At 37.3% G+C, this 21,339-nt stretch overlaps 1 protein-coding gene across 18 annotated transcripts in view; it reads left to right on the forward strand.

Moving 5' to 3' along the window:
- The window catches only part of SYNJ1 (synaptojanin 1), a 71,156-nt gene that overhangs the window by 6,419 nt on the left and 43,398 nt on the right, over positions 1 to 21,339 (forward strand). For 16 of the 18 annotated variants that reach the window (XR_006415810.1, XR_006415809.1, XM_044441384.1 and 13 more), the window contains 10 exons: positions 1,633 to 1,719; positions 3,106 to 3,373; positions 5,774 to 5,999; positions 8,844 to 8,927; positions 10,658 to 10,719; positions 11,150 to 11,246; positions 12,169 to 12,338; positions 14,923 to 15,004; positions 16,318 to 16,470; positions 19,977 to 20,142. Coding sequence is in view for 16 of the 18 variants with exons in the window: in XM_044441384.1 (XP_044297319.1) it covers positions 1,633 to 1,719; positions 3,106 to 3,373; positions 5,774 to 5,999; positions 8,844 to 8,927; positions 10,658 to 10,719; positions 11,150 to 11,246; positions 12,169 to 12,338; positions 14,923 to 15,004; positions 16,318 to 16,470; positions 19,977 to 20,142 (1,395 nt within the window). In the remaining 2 variants the exon portion in view is untranslated. Of the gene's footprint in view, positions 115 to 1,632; positions 1,720 to 3,105; positions 3,374 to 5,773; positions 6,000 to 8,843; positions 8,928 to 10,657; positions 10,720 to 11,149; positions 11,247 to 12,168; positions 12,339 to 14,922; positions 15,005 to 16,317; positions 16,471 to 19,976; positions 20,143 to 21,339 lie in introns of all 18 variants that reach the window. The other 2 variants (XM_044441380.1, XM_044441371.1) reach the window with 2 other exon arrangements.

A 21,339-nucleotide genomic window follows, 5' to 3' on the forward strand; every position in this document is an offset into this window, starting at 1 on the left:
TGAAAGACTACTAATCTCACTCAGTGTAGCATGCTGGAATGGCTGTTGGTGGTGGTGACAAGTGGGCTGAAGAGGAACCTCCATGGATGTGGTCTTGAGAAGGGCTACTGAATGGTAGTGCTTTCCTTGTTGTTTTGTACTAAAGATTTAAGATTTCTAATCTGCAGTTGGTTCTAGATCTTTAAACAAGCTTAGCTTTGGAAGAACACATTGCTTGATTCTTTAGTGATATAAATAAATTGTATAGCATAACACAGTAAAAACATTTATATGAATGAGATCAAGACTCTGTGAGCCAATTAAAGGGATAGATTTTGTTAGATCACCAGTGTTCCATACTACTGCTTAAGCAGCTACTCACAAGGAAAGGATTTTTGCTGTTACATATCATTATTTTTTGATATTGATTCTTTCATTTCTCAAGACCTAATAGGAATCCTGATGTTATGTACCAAAAAGAAAAACACTGATTATTGTTCTGTAACTACCTTTTCTCATTTTTTTACATTCATACTACATGCAGACATTTAATGTACATTCATATCCTATTGATGTGTATTCTTCCAGTTTATGGCACATAGTATTTTAGCTGATGTGAACAAGGTCATAGCCAATATTTTATGCTTGTATAGTCTGAATCAGTAAGATTTAAGTGTACCAATAACAGAGTACTCTATAGTTTGTGTATTGTTCTGATACAGTTTACTGCCAGTAGTCTAATTATTTCACATATTATATTCACAAAAATGTTTATTACTATTCCTTGGCTGTACACATTCCTTAAACCAGGAGTAGGAAACAGTTTTGTGGAAGGTGGTCGAATTACATCTTCCATGACCCTTCCTGGCATGACCACTTACCCTTTATTTCATCTGATTCCTAGTCAGAACTCTAGCTGGTGCTTTAGCTGGGGACTGGCTTTACTCTGCAAGACTTTCCAGCTGGAGAAAGTTTGTCACTCAACTAGAGGAGACTCTAGCCTAACTTTACCTATGTCAAGCATTCCCATGTGGGACATGGCACAGTGTGGGTTAGTCCTTGGGACTTTGTACATTGCCATGGCAGTAGTGAACAATGCAGAAACATTTGATTGGACAAGTCTCCCCTCCACTCCCTGCATTCCTTCTGTAATCAGAGATAATTCTAGGGATTCTTCCAACAGAGTGAGGTTTGGAGGCATAGCTTTGCTTTCTTCAGGTATCTATGAATTGTCGGTTAACTGGAAATTCTGTATCTATGCTTTAAATGATTGGGCTAAGATTTAAAACCATGCAGCTAGTTCTACACACTGAAAGAAGATTTAGGCAAATCACTTCAACAAGCAGCCTAATAGTATGGTATGGACATCTGCTGTTCAAAATCCTACTGGAAATGCTCAAACCCTTGAATTATGCCTCAAGTATCTCACTGGATTCACACTTCAATATTTGCTGTGCTCTAAGTATTAAAATCTGCCTATAGTCTTATAATTGATCATTGTTTCAATTCAGAACTTTGTAATCTACAGCAAAAGTACCAACTTGAAACTGCTTGTTTTGCTGTTTAAATATTGAGAACTAGGAAATTGAAGAGTTTTAGAATTAATATAAGTTAAATAATTGACATTCTTAATCTTAACTTTTATTTAAATAGCATCTGCTGAGAAAGAAGCAATAAAGCACATGTACTCCAAAGTAATGGATGCATATGGACTTCTAGGTGTATTAAGATTAAATCTTGGTGAGTAAATAATCTCAATTTGAGAAAAATGACAGGTCTACAAATATTTTTCTCATTGTTTATGCTAGACCTTCTGTTGGTACCATTGCTGGCATTCATCTGTCAAAGTCCAGGAAAATTAATGATTGCTTAGTAGGTATTTTGCCTTTGTTTCTAGGTGATGCTAATTTGATTTTTCTGACTAATTTCGCACCTGGTCTTCTGTTGAACCTGGAAAGCCACTTGTGAAACTTTCTGACTCAAGCTGTTAGATATGGCACAGCATTTTGAAGTCAGGAGGAGGCTACAGTTGGAATACCACTGTTGGTGGGAAAGGACTCAAAGACCTGATGACATACACTTTGCCTTTGCCCATACATTAAATACTTGTTTTGCTTGAAGCGCATGCTCCTGCCACCAGCAAGATAAATGTTCTCTTCTGTACTATTCCTGTCAGTCCCATGAAGCATGCCAGTATGCTTTTTTAGGTAGTCATAAAGTTCAGTTGTTTCTGAGCATTTTATATGTGTATGTTGAAGTTCCTTATACACACTTTTTCTAAAGTTCTTAGTAATCTCTTTATGTACTATTAGTAATTATAAAACCCAAAATAAAATAAATATGATCACCCTAAGAGTAGGCAGGGTGGCAACTCAGCATTTATTTTAGGGTGCACAGCTTTTTCATCTCCAAGGCTCATCTCAGGCAACTGCTGGTGGGAAGTACAGAGCTGTACGTTCATATACAGCTCACTCACACCTATTATGCTTTTCTTGTAAACTAATATTTTAAAATATTCAGTTAAAGACAGTGTTGTGCTGCATTCTTATGGGGGACTTTCTCAGGGGCTTCAGTCCCCCTATATCATCTTCACATATAGACTGCCTCCAATCACTTCACTCACTCCACTCACTTAGACATGCACTTCCCTACCACTCATTCATAGTTTTAACCCTTCATTCCAAAAAATACCAATAAGACCTAAACCCATGAAAGAATGGGTTCTGTGGTTCTGAATTAAACTTCCGTTTTCCTCTTGTTCTGGCAGAAGCAAAGGATGCTGTGGTTTGGGGGGGAGGGCAGGTCTGAAAAGGGCTTGAAGGGCTTCCTGTAGCTCATGTGCTAGACCCTACATCTCTGATTTATTTAATGCTGGATGTGCAAGGAAGGTTGGCTTTGGAAAAATACACTGAAAAGAGCCTTTTAGAATTATACTTTATGTCCAAGTATTTTATTTTCTTTTATACTTTTTGTTTTATTTATTATAAGAATTGAATTATACAATTCGCTCTGTAAATACTAAGAATTAAAATAGCACTTGAATAAAGTGTAATTTATATTAGTGTATATTAGAATAAAGTGTTCTAGGCAAAAAATTTCAACTGTGGTGACTTAAATTTCTTACAGGTGACACATTGCTACATTATCTAGTACTGGTCACAGGATGTATGTCTGTAGGAAAGATTCAAGAATCTGAAGTTTTTCGTGTTACTTCCACTGATTTAATATCATTGAAAATTGATCCGTCAGATGAAGAACGAATCTCTGAAGTGCGCAAAGTTTTGAATTCAGGAAACTTTTATTTTGCATGGTCTTCTGCTGGGATGAGTTTAGATCTTAGTCTAAATGCCCATCGTAGCATGCAGGAACAAAGCACTGACAACAGGTTCTTCTGGTGAGTAGGCAAGCTTTAGGACAAGTGATACATTACTTCTAGATCTGTATTTTGAGTTGTTGAGTTTTTATAACATGTGTTAAACTATTTCTTTACAGTCCTGCCTTTTGGAATTGCATTTGTTAATATAAATTGGCAAAGTATTACTGGGTGAATAGCAGTAATAAAAAAAAGAAACATGAGTGTTTTTTAATCAGGACTCATTTGGTTAGATAAGCCATGTGATGCTTTACTGTGGTCTAAACTTTTTGAGAATGAAACTCTTTGGATCCCCGTTCTGCAAATGATAGATACTGGAAGCTTGTGTTAAATTTATTTAGTTGAGAAGTATGTTGTTTAGATTGGAAAACAAAATGTTTGCATTTTGTCTTAACCTGGGGAAAAGTTTGTGGCTAACAGTTTTTAAATTTTTGTTCTAACTTTTGAAAATATTAGGGATATTTTCATTTTTTTAACCTGTACTTGCACAACTGTGAACATTTGCAATTGCAAGGGTGCAGGATGAGGAGCACTGAGTGAGGAATGTGCAGGTGAGTACCTGCCGGAATTTTCTCAGAGAGGCAGCAGGTAAGTGTATAATCTGCCCTTTCATTGTATCAGGCAGCTCTTCTCAATTTGTAGAGTATTTGCAATACCTTGCAGAATGATTCACCAATCTCTAACATTTCCACATTTTGTTGTGTTACAACCTAGAATTGAAATATGTTTAATCAGTCTTTTTACCACTGGATTGGACACAAGATATTCATCACTCAAAAGTTGTGAAATACTTGTATTGTGGCACAAAAGCTAAGTAAGCAAAACCAAACTGGCACTTGTTGTTTGCATAAATATTCACTGCACTTTTTGTCACATGCTTAAATAAGCCCTGGTGCAATTCCCTCCCTTCAGAAGTCACCTACTCTAAGTAATGACATTCACCTGTGTGTAATTCCAGTATCACGAGATCTTGGATTAAATATATCCATTCCTGGAAGTCCCAAGGGTTTGCTGAAGGGCATATCTAAACTGCATTATGAAGACCAAAAAAACTATCAAAGCTTGGGGATAAAGTTGTGCAAATGCATCAATTAGGCCTTGGTTACAATAAGCATAAACTGCACTCCCCCCCCCCCCCACAAGAACTCCATTAAATGTATTCTTACAAAATGGAAAGAATCATTCTACTGTGATTCTACTTACCACCCAGCACAGCTCATTTACTTGATATTAGTAAGAGAAGGACATTAGTCAGAGAAGCAACCAAGAAGCCAGTAGCAACTCTGAAGGAGCTGGAGAGATCTATAGCCAAGATAAGAGGAACTGTTCATGGGATCACTTAGTGCTCTGGCACTCTACAAAGCTGGGCTTTATGTAGAGTGGCAAGAAGAAAGCCCTTGCTGAAACAAAACCATATTAAAGCTTATTTGGAGTTTGCAGGGAGACACAAGAAACATTTGGAAAAAAGGTGCTCTGAATGATAAAACAAACATTGCACTTTGTTTCATCATTGCTTGCTATAAAACACTGTCTGTGGCACAATGCTAACAGTGTTCATTGTTCCAAGAACCCCATCCCCACAGTGAAGCATGGTCATAGCAGCATCATGTTGCCCAGATGCTTTCCCTCTGCTGGGACTGAGAAACTGTTCAGGATTGAGGGCAAGATGGATAGAGCTAAATACAGGGCAACTCTAAAGGAAAGCTTACTTCAGTCTGTAAGGGACCTGGAACTGGGGTCCAGGAGTTTCACCTTTCAGCAGAGCAGTTGTCCCTACATGCACACCCCAAGTAACAGTGGAGTGGTTTTACAACAACAACCTGAGTGTCTTAGAATGGCCTAGATCTCAATCCCATGCAGAATTTGTGTCAAGGCTCGGAAGTCGCTGTTCACTGATGGTTTCCATTTGACCCGACATAGCTGGAACAGTTTTGCAGGAAGAAAGAGCAAACGTTGCAGGATCCAGATGTGCAAAGCTGGTAGAGTGAGGTTTCCCCAAGATTTGCAAATGTAATCACTCACACAGGTGCTTCTACCATGAGAGAGGGGTGTGTGTGCATGCATATTGGTTATGCAACCAACATATGCCAGCTTCATTTTTATTTATTTAATGTGCCACAACAGAAGTATTATGTACTTGACAGTGTTGCAATTCTTGTTTATATCCAATGGTAACAATGCTAATTAAATCCCGTTCAGTTCCTGGTTGTAGAAAAGCTCAAATGAGAAGACTGAATACTTCTGCAATACTTCTGTACTGTACCTATACATTTTCCCTTAAATTTGCTAAACATTTTTATTTGAAATTCATTTTGGAAGTGTTTTTAAAATTGTGTTCTCTTCAAACATACTTGCTTAGTTACACGTGACATATTCCTGCTAGTCTCTCAAAGTCTGTTTTATCGTTAAATTCTTTTATAGGAACCAGTCTTTGCACTTGCATCTTAAACATTATGGAGTGAACTGTGATGACTGGTTGTTGCGTCTCATGTGTGGAGGCGTAGAGATTAGGACGATTTATGCTGCTCACAAACAAGCAAAAGCTTGCATTATTTCACGACTAAGCTGTGAACGAGCTGGGACCAGGTTTAATGTTCGAGGAACAAATGATGATGGGCATGTGGCCAATTTTGTTGAAACGGAGCAGGTATGATAAGTGCGCTTCATTGCTTATTTGTATTAATTACTTTAGTGTATCTTGAGAGGGGTATGTAATTCATTTAGCGCTAGGAGTATTTATCATTTGCAAATGCATTACATGATTTGGATATAATTTTCCTGCACATTGTGGCTCCCAAACCTACTCTTGTGGTGGATATGTTTCACCTATTCTATCATAATTGTGTTCTGCAGTTCTAATGCTCAGATGTGAAAAATGGGAATTGCTTCTTATATAAGGATTTCAGATCCCCGTCTGGCACCTGTAAATGTCTTTTCCATTGTAAAAAAAATCAATATCCTAATTTTTCCAATATATCAAAAACTTTCTGTGCCAATTGTACTAGAAGAAATTGTGTACACCTTTTTCTCTACCTGAGCTATGTGAGTAGGTCAGCATCAAATATTTTGAAATCTGAATTTTAAAAGTGTTAACATTTGAAACATTCTTGTCTGGAAACAAAATCAAACTGGATTTGTTCTCTTATTTGGTGCCTACTTATACATTTCTGTGGAAACATTCTGTATGAATGATATTAAAAAGGTAGCATTTTATAGGGTTGGATTAAAAAATTGGCTGTGGAAAAGGCCATGTGATTTTCTTCCTTCCCTTGTCTCCCCAAACATTCTCTCATTGGGGAGCCCTCCTGAACACTATAGATTCTCCCATGATGGGCTAGTGGAGGATATAAATTCCCAAAATCAAGCAGCAAGCACAGGTTGCTCAAGGAAAGTACAACCAAATGTAAAAATTTTCTATTCAGATCATTCTGTTCAGATCTTACACCAGTGGGAAAAAATAATTCCACATGGGTGGGGGGCTGGATTACAAAGACATGAACCAACTAATACAGTATTAGAAAGTATATCACTTCATAGCTAATGTTTTCAAAAGGATTTGTTCAGTTCTGGTATCTGAGAAATTCCCCAGTGAACATATAAAGTCTATTCTGTTACGATACATCCATTTACTCATAGGTGTTCTCTATCACATATTTTTCTACCATATTTCTATAGAAGGAAATGTTGGTTGCTTCAAGTAACTTTCATGTGCTATCTATGCAGTAACAACATACTGCCAATAAATCTTAAATGTTTCTGTTAATTTCTTATCTTTACTCGGGAATAGAATCAAAGGGACAATAAGTGATTTATATCCTTTACTTATTTTATTTTTATTTATATCTAACCACAAATGTAGTTTTTCCCATGCTTGACATACTTGTGGTTTTTATATCGTATCCAACAAATTGCTTGTGTAGTTCTTTATATGCTCTGAGTTTTAGCTTGTGTATTGTGCCAGTGAAATAACATAAGTTTCATTTAGTAGCAACACCAAAGAGTAATGGGGCCTTTCTTCATATAAAGTTCAACTTTTTATTAGTAATACTGATTTTAAAAAAGTCCCATTTGATGCAAATGTGAGATTCAGTGAGTGTCTCTGACAAGCATCTCTTGCAAATGAAACACAGATAACATTCAAATGCAGCACAAGATCTCAATATATTAGAATTTTTTGCTGTTTTAAAGTCTGCTGCTTTTGAAGAAGTTATTGATCTACACATGTTGAAAAAAGAGGAAATGAAATCTCTTATCCTTTAATATGATATAATGACCTGTTTTAATTTATTAGAATTATATCACACCTTATTTTAAAAAGAAAAGGTGAAAGAACTCAAAAATGGTGTATATCATTCTCCTTCTCCTGCTTTCAATCTTATATCCGAAACCCCACAATCACATTTGAGTTGATCACTGAAGCACTCCACGGCCAGTATCGCTTGCAGTGCATGTTGGTGGCCAGTTTGGATATTCAGGTCTTGGCAGGCAGTTTTTGTGGTTTATTCCGACAACTGAACCCAGCAGGGTAAGTTGTTACCAGGATTAACCAGTCACAACCACAAAGAGGCCATGACACTTACTGCAGTGTTTTGTAGCATAAATAAACTTTAGTGGACTGCAGTGATCATGCAAACCAGACCATTGGCTAAGTTCACACAGCAGGACAAGCTACCCCTGATGCTGAGTATGGTTGAATGGATTGTCATAGAACCATGAGTTGTTGCTGCAATGTGAGGTGTTATGTTGCATGAATCTACATAACAAACCATGGATCTTCATTAACAATCCACAAAGAGAACCCATGGTTTGTTGTTGGATTGTGAACTATCAGTTAGATTCATACAGCACAGCAACCCACATATGAACAACAGTCGTACCCAAGGGTGAGTTTGGGATGTCATGTTGTATAGATCCAGTCAACCATCCCATTCTCAACAAAGACATCAATAAGTGATTTTGAATTAACCTCTTTGAATTGTTGGCAGTTAATAACTGGTGAGGTACCAGGTGTCTAATACTTATCTAATGAGAACTCATATTCTGTAAGCCAATCTTCTCCAACCTAGGCACCTTCCAGATACAGCAGCCATCATTCCCGAGCAGCAGGCACACACTGGTTGGGGGTGATCAGGTTTGTACTCCAACCCATCAGGAGAATGCCAGGTTGGAGAAGGCTTCTGTAAACAGTAATTTATTTAAATACAATATTCCTGCTATGACCTATTTTAAATGTATAAATACACAAATTTGTAGTTACATGTAATCTGATGTGCCTTTTATTGAAAACACCATTAAATTTTGACACAAACCTTCTTTGTTTCCTTTTTAGCTTTAATATTATTGCATCAACTTAAGCTTGAGCATAATTTTTAAATATGCAGCAGCATTGCTTGGAAACTGTATTAGAAGTCTTCTGCACTGTTATTTGTGGAAGTAGTTGTCTGAAGGTGATGCTATGCACACAACTAATATAATATTATTTCTCCAACAGGTGATATTCCTAGATGAATGTGTGTCATCTTTTATACAAATCCGTGGATCTGTTCCTTTATTTTGGGAGCAACCTGGTTTACAAGTATGAGAGTTATAACTTTTCTGTTGCTTTTTCTCACACTAAATAGTTGAAGTCATCTATATTCTTGTCCAAGAGTCAAGTCTCGGTTATTTCAAGAGAACATGTTACAGTACAGTGGTACCTTGGCTGGTTCACAAACACCTCAGTTTACGACCAAATCGGGTTGCAAACAAAAATTAAATAAAAAATTTGACTCATTGGGTGGCAAGCTCCACACTGGGTGGCGACCACGACCGCGGACATCTCCCCCCACCCCGAGTGGGGAGATGGCCGCGATCGTGCTGGGGTGGGGGGGGGAAGATGACCAAGATTGCACCCGTCTTTCCTGCATGAGCGCACCCGTGATTGTGCCTGTCTTTCCTGCATGAGCGATCTCGGCTATCTTTCTCCCAGCATGATTGTGCCTGTCTCTCCCCCCCAGCGCACCTGCATTCGTGCCCGTCTCTCCCCCCTCAGCGCACCCACATTCACCCCGTCTCTCCCCCCAAGTGCACCTGTGTTCACGCCCATCTCTTCCCCCCCGAACGTGCCCGTGATCGCGCCCGTCTCCCCCTCCCAGCGCACCATGATGACGCGCGCATGCAGGGATGACAGGCGTGATTGTGGGAGGCAAGGAGATGGCCGCACTCATGCTCAGGGTGTGGGGGAAGATGGCCGCAGTCTTTCTTGTTCCTTTTCACTTTGCTTCACTTTTTTCTGATTTAAAAAAAATAGTTACAGAATGGATTAACCTTATTTAATCAATTATGGGGAAATTTAACTTGGCTCACAACCAATTTGGGTCATGACCAGAGTCCTGGAACGGATTAAGTTCGTGACCCAAGCTACCACTGTGTATGTATTTGAAGAATGTGTAGGAACCTTAAGAACCCATTGTTGTTTTGATTGAAACTGTCAGGTCAATTAGGAGATAAATTTGCTACAATATTTTTGTTTCAAGTGATTTTCAACTATATGTTAAGATTCTTAGATTAGTGTTGTAGAATTTGTAATAATGAGACATGTAACTGCTAAAGGGAATTGATGACTGAGCTATGTCGAGAATTCAGTTTGGAGGTGGGAATCTGTCAGGTTTCCTCAGCTTGGCTTCCCTGACTCTGGCCTACTTTTCCTCTCCCCTAAGTCTGTCTCATGTCAAGCATTTGTGTGGGCATCTGGCAGGAAGCATGTTCAAGCAAAATTCTGCTTATGCCAATGGGACTTGCAGGTTTTGTGTACTTTGTACAAAACTTGTGTAACATATTTTGTGTATTTGATAGACTTGATGTCAGCTTGGCTTGCTTGCTGAGTGTGGGAAAGAAATCCTGCAAATGTAAGAGAGCCAGATTCTAACCTGATCTGTATATTTCTAACTAAGGTAACTAAAAAGCACAATCATAGGGGAAGCCATGTGCTTTTAGTGTGAATCACACATGCAAAAGAGAATAGAACATGAAGAGAATTAGTGAAATATTAAACTATTCCTCTCCTCTTAGATACCTTATTCACCCTATTATCATCCAATTTTAAAACATGAGCCTGAGGGCAGGAATTGCCTATTTAAATATTATAGTACACTGTACTAATTTGAGGGCTTTATAAATTAAACATGATAAAATCTAAAATGTTGGAGGCCCATAAGGGAAACCGCCAAAGAAACACTTAACTCTCTCTCTCCCTCCCTCCCTCCCTCCCTCCCTCCCTCCCTCTCTCTCTCTCTCTCTCTCTCTCTCTCTCTCTCTCTCTCTCAGGTTGGATCTCATCGTGTTAGAATGTCAAGAGGGTTTGAAGCAAATGCACCAGCCTTTGACAGGTAACATTTTATTGTAATAAAAGCTATTCATTTTGAGGACTGTAGCAGTATATTTCTGCAAAGTTCCTAAGTTTCTGAGTAGTCTAGCTGAAGTTGAATTGGGTAGTACAGGTATCTAGTTTAGCACTTGCATTGATAAGCTAAGATAACATTTTTAACATGGAAGGCTTAATCAGATTCTGAAGAGGTTCAGTCATGTCATTATGGCCAGAAGTGAATTTTATGTCACATGTAAGTTGTCTCCAGCTTACATGTCAACATTTTTTGTACTTGTTTCATGTTTTCTCACTTAACCTTTTTTTGTAACTACATGTAACCATTTAGCTGCTAGTTTACAATATAAATGCTAAAAGAGAATGTGCATGTCCTACTCAGATGTTTAAAGATACTAGTCATTTATTAGCCTCAAGAATATTTTTTCATGTTGCAGACATTTTCAGACTCTTAAAAATATATATGGCAAGCAAATAATTGTGAATCTTCTTGGCTCAAAAGAAGGGGAGCATATGCTTAGCAAAGTCTTTCAGGTAAGAATATTGTAAATGTTACAACTTAATTGAATTTGCTGTTGTACTAACATTAAAAGTTAATGAGAACAAAATAGGCACTGCTACATGTCAGTAGCTAATTTTAAAACAGCAGTGGAATGGTTATGTAAAGGTTTGTTTGATAAGTATTACTTCACATATAAGGCAGAAGTGTGACCTGTGGAAGAAACCCGTGGTTGTGTTTGTATGTCACACTAAACCACTAGTTAGAAATGAGCACAGTGCATTGGTTCACATGACCAAATAAGCCATAGTGGGCTGCAGGAAGTGTTAGCATGAGAAGGTGGCCGTTATGAGTATTCAGTCCATAGCTTTTCATGCAGTCTGAACCCTAGAGGCAGGGATTGTGCAAAGATGTTTCAATCAAGGCCTTATAACAACTGGAGAGCTGCAAAAAATGCAAATATGACTTTAGCATACAAATCGGTCCTTAGTGAAAAGTGAGAAGTGCGATGGACAGTTCTGGAAATTGAAAGTCAGTAAACTTAAAATATTAAGTAAGTAAAATTATTAAAAACAAATAAAACATAAAATACAGTGTTATTGAATCAATATAGATTTGTAGAAGAAAATCAAACTTCATAAATGTGGAATCATGAGGGTAGTCGTAGTATATATATAATCCTATTAAGACTGAATGAATTCTTCGACTTTCAGAAAGTATTTGACAAGATCCCCCAGCAAAGGTGTAATGAAGAAATGTGCATTTGTGGACTAAGAAGTTAAGGACTGCAAACATAACACTTTGTTTGGACATTATAAATACAAATATTAAAGTAATAGCAAAGACATTCATTAGTAGTTACCATACTTTTTGAACAACCAAAGTCATATTCCAATACATTTACTTGTTTCTTGCTAATGCCTCTTTGTTTCTCATTCCTTCCACCGATCTCATCAGAGCCATTTGAAAGCATCTGAACATGCTGATGACATCAAAATGGTGAATTTTGACTATCATCAAATGGTCAAAGGTGGAAAGGCAGAAAAGCTACACAGCATTCTTAAACCACAGATCCAAAAATTCTTAGAATGTGGATTCTTTTACTTTGATGGAAAGGAAATTCAAAGGTTTGGCTACTTCATTTTTGTCATTTTGCAGAAAAAGAACATGCTTCTGGTTTAGCCTTTTTAGGTTTAGCAAAAAGACCTGAAAAGGTAGTCTGCTTAAAAAACAACAGTGTAACATGTCTAATCAGTCAAAAGCAAAATGAGTGAAATACAAACATGCTACATAACCCTCCCAATCCATATTCCTTTCTCATTCACTTGTTTGCTTTAACCACAGTTGGTGTGCCATCTGCATCAAAGGTTTGAATTAGACTTCTAAGTTCTGGTTAAGATGGATTGTGCTATGTTAGGTGTGACTAATTTCAGTGCAGTAATGATTATTCAGTTTAAAGTCAAGGAGGAAAAAGAGAAGGCTATTCACATCAGAGAGAAAGAGGAAGAAATGCACAGGACCACTCCTAGTATCTTTACTTTGGTTAAAAGATCAGAATTATATCTACCCTGTATTTTAGTCATGATCTTGTAGATTTTCATAAAGTTTTAACTTTGCAAAAGGCAAATGATTCCAGTTCAGGCTTAACAAATGATATTGACTATTAAATCAGAATAATGTTATATTTCTTTCAAATATTCAGTCCATTGAAGAGAGCTCAAAATCAGTTATCTCCCAGAAACATTTTCCTTGAGTGTTCTCTGAGTATTTTCCATTTGCTTGTAACATGAAACAACTATTTTTGAAATTTGTTTATCTGCCATATGTTTTTATCTTCAATATCCACCCATATTTGAGCACTTGGCATTGGATTTCTTAACTGTATTAATATGGAATGTGTACAGAAGAATGAACCAATTAAGTCGTATGTTCATGTTATTTACCAACTAGGTAACCACAATGAAGCCAGTTTTTATTTGACTTAGTTTAGTGAGATTATAATGACAAACCAATGTTTTATTGGAGACTTGCTTGTAACTACTTGCCTAGGGCAAAGGAAACTTGCCTCTAAGCAGCAGGTGAGACAGCCTTGCAAAAGCATTCACATTTCCCTCTTCGAAAGAAGTAAAGAGATAGCCTACTCGGTTTCAGAATAATGTCCTATTTAAAATAGAGTTCTGTAAAGAAAGAGTAATTAGCCCTGTATTCCACTTCCACAGTAAACTCCTGTTTAAAATAGGACTGTCTTCTGTGTGAAAGCTTGTGCTGTTTATGCATTCTATCTGCCCTGGTCTATCAAGTCCTACACTTTGTCAGTCTGCCAGTCTGAAGCCTGCAGTGGTCTGACTGGATTTTTTATATTCTCTTTCCTCCCACTGCACTTTATATTCATAGTGAGGTTCTTTTTCTCTCACTTCAACCAGTCCTGCATGTCAGCTTCAGATAGACTGGGCTGGGCTGATTTGAGAAGGTTTTACATTCAACAACACTACATTTGGTTGCATGTTGTGATAGGCTGTCTTCTTTCTCCCTGTCTGTTTCCCAGGGGTTGTGGGGGGAGGTGGAGCAACCTCTTCAACCTTGTTGGACGTTGTGTGATGGATTAGATGGATTCACATGCTTCCTGTGACAACAGAGACCTGGAATTCTGCCACATTTCCCTTGCCAGCTTCTTTTTCTTATTTTCCCCATGGAGAGAAGGGTGCTAGCAGCCTGCTTTCAATCTCAATGTAAAAGGATAAGAAAAGCCATACTGAATCAGACCAATGGTTTATCCAGTCCAGCACTCCACTCACATAGTGGCAAACTGACCTTTCACAGGATCACTTAAGCAGGGCAGATAGAAGCCTCACCCCACCAAGCAGACTGCCTCTAATAACAGAGATAGCACATAGCCAACACAGCTAATTGCCATTGATAGCCTTCTCCTCCATGAATTTGTCCAGTTTCATTTAAAGCCCTTCAAATTGGTGGCTATCACTGTGAATTAGTAGCCATCACTTCCTGTGGCAGTGAATTCCATAGTTTATTTACTGTGCGAAGTAAATAAACTATGTTTTCTTCCTTTTATCTGTCCTGAATCTTCCGCTGGTAAGCTTCAGAGGATTACTCCAGCTTCTAGTATTACAAGAGAGGGAGATATTTTTTGCCTTCTCCACTTTTTCCACTTCATGCATAATTTAAAAAAACCTCTATCATGTCTCCCTTTATTTGCCTTTTTCCATGCACCATGGCAACCGCTTGTGGGTAACAAGCTGTAGTGAATTGCCATGTTGTCCAAACCCAGACTGTTGAGAACATAAGCCTTGTTGTAGGGATTGTTGAACAATGGGTTATGGTGTCATCTGAACTCGAGACAGATCCCATTGTGGGTTGCCTTTTTTGCCTCTAAATTGAATTTAAATGGACATTTTCTACTTTGACTAAAATTACTTCTCACTTAGTTTACCCTTGAAAGCTGCAGCAGAGTTGAAATTGAGTACATGTTTCCAAAAATAACTGATGTGGTGTCACAGAATCTTTTCCTGGTTCTGGAAAATGAGTGATAACATTAAAATATCATCCTATTCTATCACTTTCATAGATTTTTGTGTGGGCAACAATAGAATTTTTGATTAAAATAGAATTTTTTACTGTGACTGAAAAATATGTTTTTAAGCCTTGTTGTATGCAGAGCTTTCAGTTTTCCTCTTTCCATTATATTTGGCACAGATCTCAGAGTGGTACTGTAAGAACAAACTGCTTGGACTGCCTGGATAGAACAAACAGTGTGCAGGCTTTCATTGGCTTAGAGGTAGAAATATAATGTCATTACCTTTGATATATTTTTGGGGAGCAAAGGGGATGTTGATTTTGGTATTTCTTGAAATGTTGAATATCTGAAATGTTTAACTGGTTTATTAAAACTTAAGGGGATTAATCATGATAACAACCCATATTCTTTTGTAGGAATTCCTATACCTTTATTTCCCAAGTTTCCTACATCAGGAACTTTCAGGTGTTTTGGCTTAAAACATCTGTCGGCCATAGCCAACATAATGATAGGGTAGTGAAAATTGTAGGCTAAAACCTTTGTAGAGCTGCAAGAAGCCTACTCCTCTTGTAGATGCTCCCCTTCCTAACTGTTCTCCAGCATCATGATGTAATAGCAGAAGTCTCATTTTAATATTTTGTGTGGTTATAAGATCAAGTTTCTATTTTCAAAACATGTGTGGTATTACAGACATTTACAAAAAGTGTTACTCTGTTGGGAAGAAAATTAACTTTTTTTCAAGTTTGCATACTGTTTCTTCACATACTAGCAGATACTGACACAAATTGTCCAGGAAGCATGACTATGCCATTTATGTTTGTGTTCTGATTAGAAATGGGAGGGATTGTTAAGCCTAAAGCAGTGAGCAAAGTCTAAACGTATTGTAATGCATCCAACTTACCATCCTTTCTTGGACTGCAAACCTTAGCTGAGAGTAAGCCTCATATTACTCAGTGGGATTGATTTCTGAATAAATATATAAGCTGGCACAGTTAATGTGATATGGAGTTCCAGCTGTAATTTAGCAAATGATTTCAACTTTACACAAAATTAATATTTATCCTGTGGAAGCATTTTATTCATGTTGCTATGATTAATAGCTTATAATCACATTCATTTATTCTGTTTTCAAGTCTTATCTTGAATTTGATTGTCAGAAGAAATGCTTAGTTTCCAGAGATACTTACGATTAATGCTACATTTCCTTCCCTCTACTCACAACTAATTTTGGAGCTCTTCATAGGGAATATTTCTGCAGTGCAGGTGCAGTATCAGTAATTCCTAAAGCAGTATAGGTGTTAAATTAAACCACAGCAGGCTATTGTATCATGTGAACCAGGTCAGTCCTTGGATAGGAATACAAACCATCAGTTAGCCATAGGTTAAATAAGATTGAGTTATTGTTAGGTGAATGAGTTCATTTCACAATGTATAATATATTGCTTTTTAACCAGCTAGAAAGGGAAACCATGCCATATTATGTCGGTTTACTAAGAAAATGAAAAAGCTTTCCTAAATAAAATGCCTTTATATTGTTTTATGTATAAATTTGTTTGTTCCTTTCACCGTTGCAGATGCTAACAAAACAACTGGAAGTTTTAGGTTTAGCTGAGAAACCTCAGTTGGTTACTCGGTTCCAGGAAGTGTTTCGGTCTATGTGGTCTGTTAATGGTGATTCAGTCAGTAAAATATATGCTGGAACTGGAGCTCTTGAAGGAAAAGCAAAGGTAAATAATAATGTGAATTGTAAAATTTGAGTGTTTATAATTGTCAAGGGCTGCATCATGTTCCTGTGTACATTTATTTGTACCAGTATCTTAACTGCCTGGGTTCTTATGTTTCTGGTTGGTTTTTTACCTACTGAAGGATGAATGTGGCTCACTCTTTATTTACTGGTCTTGCATTAGTCTGTGTCTACTTAACTACTTTTACTTCTTTCTCCACAGTCCTTCATTTAACATTACCAGTTTAACCAAGCTTTATATTATTTTTTTTAATTGTTATTTGTAAAAGTACTCATTTGTTTTGTTTCCCATATCCTGTAAAACTGTGTTCCACAGTTCTGAGGTATTTATTTAGAGCTCTGTTTCAGTTTTGTCAAATGGTCAGAAATCCTTCTACTTGCATATGGCTATCGAAGCAGCTTTAAGGGGTGCTGTATAGTTACAAATAATGAAACAAGCTAAATACTAATTCCTTTTATTTGGGTAGAATGTGTGTGTGACATCAAAGAACAGAATTAGATATACTACTGCTAGCTGTGGCTTTCTGTATATTTTTGCCTATGTCCTTGAAGAACGTTGTTTTTTCAGGGCATAGGTGTTAAATGGGAAGGGAAAAAATGCAGGTTTGCAGTATTGTTAGTGCATTTTTGCCTGATAAGACTTGTGACTCCTTAAAGCAGGGGTCCTCAAACTTTTTCTATAGGGGGCCAATTGAAAGGCCATGGCTACATGCGCAGGCCAGTGAGGTGCTGTTGGGCACGCGCGAGGCGGCATTGGGCATGCACGGCGGTCGCTTGCTCGCTTGGAGACCATCTCTGATCTAGTGAGCCACCACCTCCCCTCCCCCGTGTGCATACGGGAGGCAGGCGGTGGGGGCTTGCTCGCTCGGAGACCATCTCCAAGTGAGCAAGCCACCACCACCACCCCACCCGCGCAGCAAGTGCGGGCGGCGAATGGTGGCGCAGGCTGGATGGATGGCCATGGTGGGCCAGATCCGTCCCATGGGCCGTAGTTTGAGGACCCATGCCTTAAACCATATGAATAAGATTATTCAAATTATTTTGAATATTATTTTAATAATAATATTGAATTATTATTATTATTTGAATATTTATTTGAATAATTTTGAATAATGTGCATTCAAATAATGAATTTTTGATATTTTCTGGAAATGATATGTTACTATTTAGCATCTTAACTAACTATTCTTTTGCTTTCTTCTGTTTATTTCAATTACTTGCCTGATATGTAACTGGTGAGTGTAATTTTTGAATACTGTCAAATGTTGAATATATACACAACATTAAATATTCCTACCCATATTTTTGATGGAAAAATGTTAAAGCTTGATTTGAATTATCTGTTTACTGAATCTAATGGAATCGTACTTTTATGAATCAAATTGAGATTACTTTTATCATTTTTTTAAAAAAAATTGACTGGAAGTTGAAAAAAAAATAGGTATGCTCAAAGACTTCACAGATCCCAGAGGTTATATGATTTTGAACATACCCTGTGCCATATCACAAATTGCTATTGAGATTTCTTTTAGTGTCAAAAGAACTTTGACGTGTGGTGTGGAGAACTACTATTTGGGAACCAACGGTTTAAAGCTCCCTAGGGTATACACAACTAGTCGCATGATTCTTGGGCTTCCGGCCACTAGAAGGAAAAGTGCACTACTATACAAAGTGCAGTTATTGAAATATATTATAGATTTCTTAAACAGTAATGTTTCCATGTTGCATCATTGACAGTGTCATTACTTGCATCTTCAAAACGTTCAAATTGAGTTAAATGAATGGAAAATGGAAAATTTTAAATTTAGAAAAAAGTATATTCTGCATTCCACCTTTTCTGAAAAATCAATTCTATGAGCTAGAATATATAAACCTATAGTAAAAAAGAAGCACTGAAAAGAAATTAAAGTTGCAACAAATAGACATGAAGAGGAATATGTTGACAGAAGTTAGGACATGGGCAAATGTTGTGCTTTCCATTGAAAATTTCAGAGTCTGAATGGTTACAATTAATATGAGTGTTGATAGTCTATACTTGCCTTAAATTACCTGTCACTTTTAATAATCTAATACACACCAAGCTTCTGGTAGTTATTTTGCATTTACAGAGTAAACATCCAGGCTTGGAGCCAATATTGCCAGGAACTCATGCAATGGAAATTCTTTGACCTCTTCTCCTCTCCCTCCAGCTCTTGTGTATTCCTTCAAATCTTATGGGAGAATGTTTGCAGATTGCGGGTGGGGGAAGTGCATGGGGTTACAGTTGGGAAAAGGAAATCCAGTCTGCAAACATTCTCCCTTCCACTGGTGGAGTAACACCACTGGGAGCAACCCTCAGCCATGAGATCTAGTAACTAGTTGAAAATGAGAGTGGTTGTTGCTATACCCTGTAAACAAAATACTGCATGCTACTGAATCTCCTTTGCAATTTGAAACCATGGTACCAGTTTCTTTGGTTTGCTGTTTCTGAACGTTCATGAAAGTATATGCATGAGTTAGCTGCATACCTGTATATCTATAAAATACATTATAGATGTGGCCGTAAGCATAGCTAAAATGCATGTAGAATCTTGTTTGTTTCTGTGCATGATAATATATCAGTACTGCATTCTATTTGGCCAATATGGTTGAGTAATCTGATCAACAAAGGATAATCAGTGTTCTACTTTGGTTGTTAGTAACCGCACAGCTTTATGCCGTTTTATATTTATACAAGAATTGAATATTCCATTCAAGACAATGAGTTGGATCCAGACTTGGCCCTCCATAAAGAGAAGGGCTTTTTCCATTTTCAAAGGGAACAGGAATCCAGTACAGTCTTTCTGCTAGATGAAGGGAGTGGGCTGCGGATTTTTACAGTCCTAACACTCTCATGTCACTGTTCTAGAGGCTCCCCCAACTCTCCATAGTAGCTTCTCAATGGGCAGAGGGTCTGAGGGGAAATTTATAAAGGTCAGTGCCTTGCCCTCTTCCCTCAGAGAGAGCAGAATTCTATTGAGTGAAAGTTGGGATACCACCCATTTTTTTACTGTATATATATTCTGTATCTTTACTTCTGAAAATGCTACACAAAAATTCAAGGCAACTTACATGAGCTTCTTCCTCTCCATTTTAACGCATTATATTAAAAAGGAATTAGCATATTTTTAAAACCATGTAATTCTAAACTGGGCTCATATGTAATATATGCATATTCTGCTGACATGAAGTGCTTCTTATTGTCTCGCTATTTTGAGTAAAAGTATTGCATGATTTATGCACAGATACAGTGTTACCAGTCATTTTTAAAAATTATTTTTGAGATGTGTTTCTTATCTTAACCCACTGCCTCCATAGTATTAAGAGAAAATAAAAGCTAAATAAACTAATCACTTCACAAAAACTAGCTCACTGTTAGTAGGTTGGAACTTGATCTATAACAGCATATATTGCATTGCCAGTGTTCTGTAAATTAATTATATAAACTTTGTACATATTGCTCCCTAACAGGCTGGGAAGCTGAAGGATGGTGCACGTTCTGTGACCAGAACAATTCAAAATAACTTTTTTGATAGCTCAAAGCAGGAAGCTATTGATGTTTTGTTGTTGGGAAATACCCTAAATAGTGATTTGGCAGACAAAGCACGGGCTCTCTTAACCACCGGCAGTTTACGTGGTATGTGTTTTTATGTTCTTGAATTATATATCATCAAGTACTAATAAAATCTGATTGGATCCAAAGCTGACCTGCTGCATCCAGAAGGTGTATTCTGTTCACAGGAGGAGTGTTTTACAGCTTCTGCTGGAGTACCATGTGCTAAAGTGAAAGGTATTTATCATACCTAGGTATTACTATATGAACTGAATCAATGTCTTGAAACAAAAACTTGTAAGTTCTATGCATTTAAATGCCTCTTATCTCAGACCTTTCAATGAACATTTAGGTCTGGGAACTGAGTGGTAATTGCAAAGCTGAGTTAACTTACGTAGCAATTCTTTTAGGGCTTGTGACATAACAGTGCCATTATGCAAATAGGCAATATTACATGATCTGTAATGAACTAAAATGCGCAATTGCTGTGTACTTTTCAAACATTTAAGAGAGGAAGTAGTGATTTTGTAGCAAGTTCAGGCATTAAAAATATTTAAATCCTGGGTGCTTACAGTGCAGCGTGGTAACAAATGTAACTGGTCAACTAATTTGTTTTCTTTTTTCCCTTAACGCATTCATAGTTTCAGAGCAAGCATTGCAATCAGGTATTGTATAGCATCCATAATAATCAAGATCTAAGACACTCGTGTTTAATTTCTCTGAAATATTCTTCACATTTTGAAATGCATCCAAGAGAATCTTTTCTGTACTCTTGGTCACTTAATCATAGGGAGGAATGAATTAATGTGTTTTTGATGCATATCACTTTCTTGTATGTTCAGCCATATACAAATCATCCTGTTTCTGCATCAGTCTGCATTTTTGTTTTAAAAAACTCATAAAATTTCATGTTTATTTAGTATGCAGTTTTTCTTAAAATCCAATTTTTGTTTGGTATACATTTTCTGAGTCAAGAGCTGCATGGTAAAATTAAGGAAGTACACAGTCAGAAAGATAACTGCATTCTTCCTGCATATTAGTCCAGGAAGTGCAAGTTAGGTCAGTTATCCTAAACACATCGACCAAATGAAATTCTTCCCCATCCCTTCCTAGTCAGCAATAATATTAACCAAAAGACACTTTAAAGTATAAGGGACAGATCAAGCATCTTATGCACATATACCCACATTTTCTGAACTGCTGACAGCAGAGATCCCTCTGTGGTCTGCTCTGTGAGAAGGCGAGTGATACAAAAAAGGAGTATCTTCTCTTAATATATCT

Source organism: Varanus komodoensis, unplaced genomic scaffold (assembly GCF_004798865.1).
Source record: "Varanus komodoensis strain SLA01 unplaced genomic scaffold, ASM479886v1 scaffold4, whole genome shotgun sequence".
Classification (NCBI taxonomy): domain Eukaryota; kingdom Metazoa; phylum Chordata; class Lepidosauria; order Squamata; family Varanidae; genus Varanus; species Varanus komodoensis.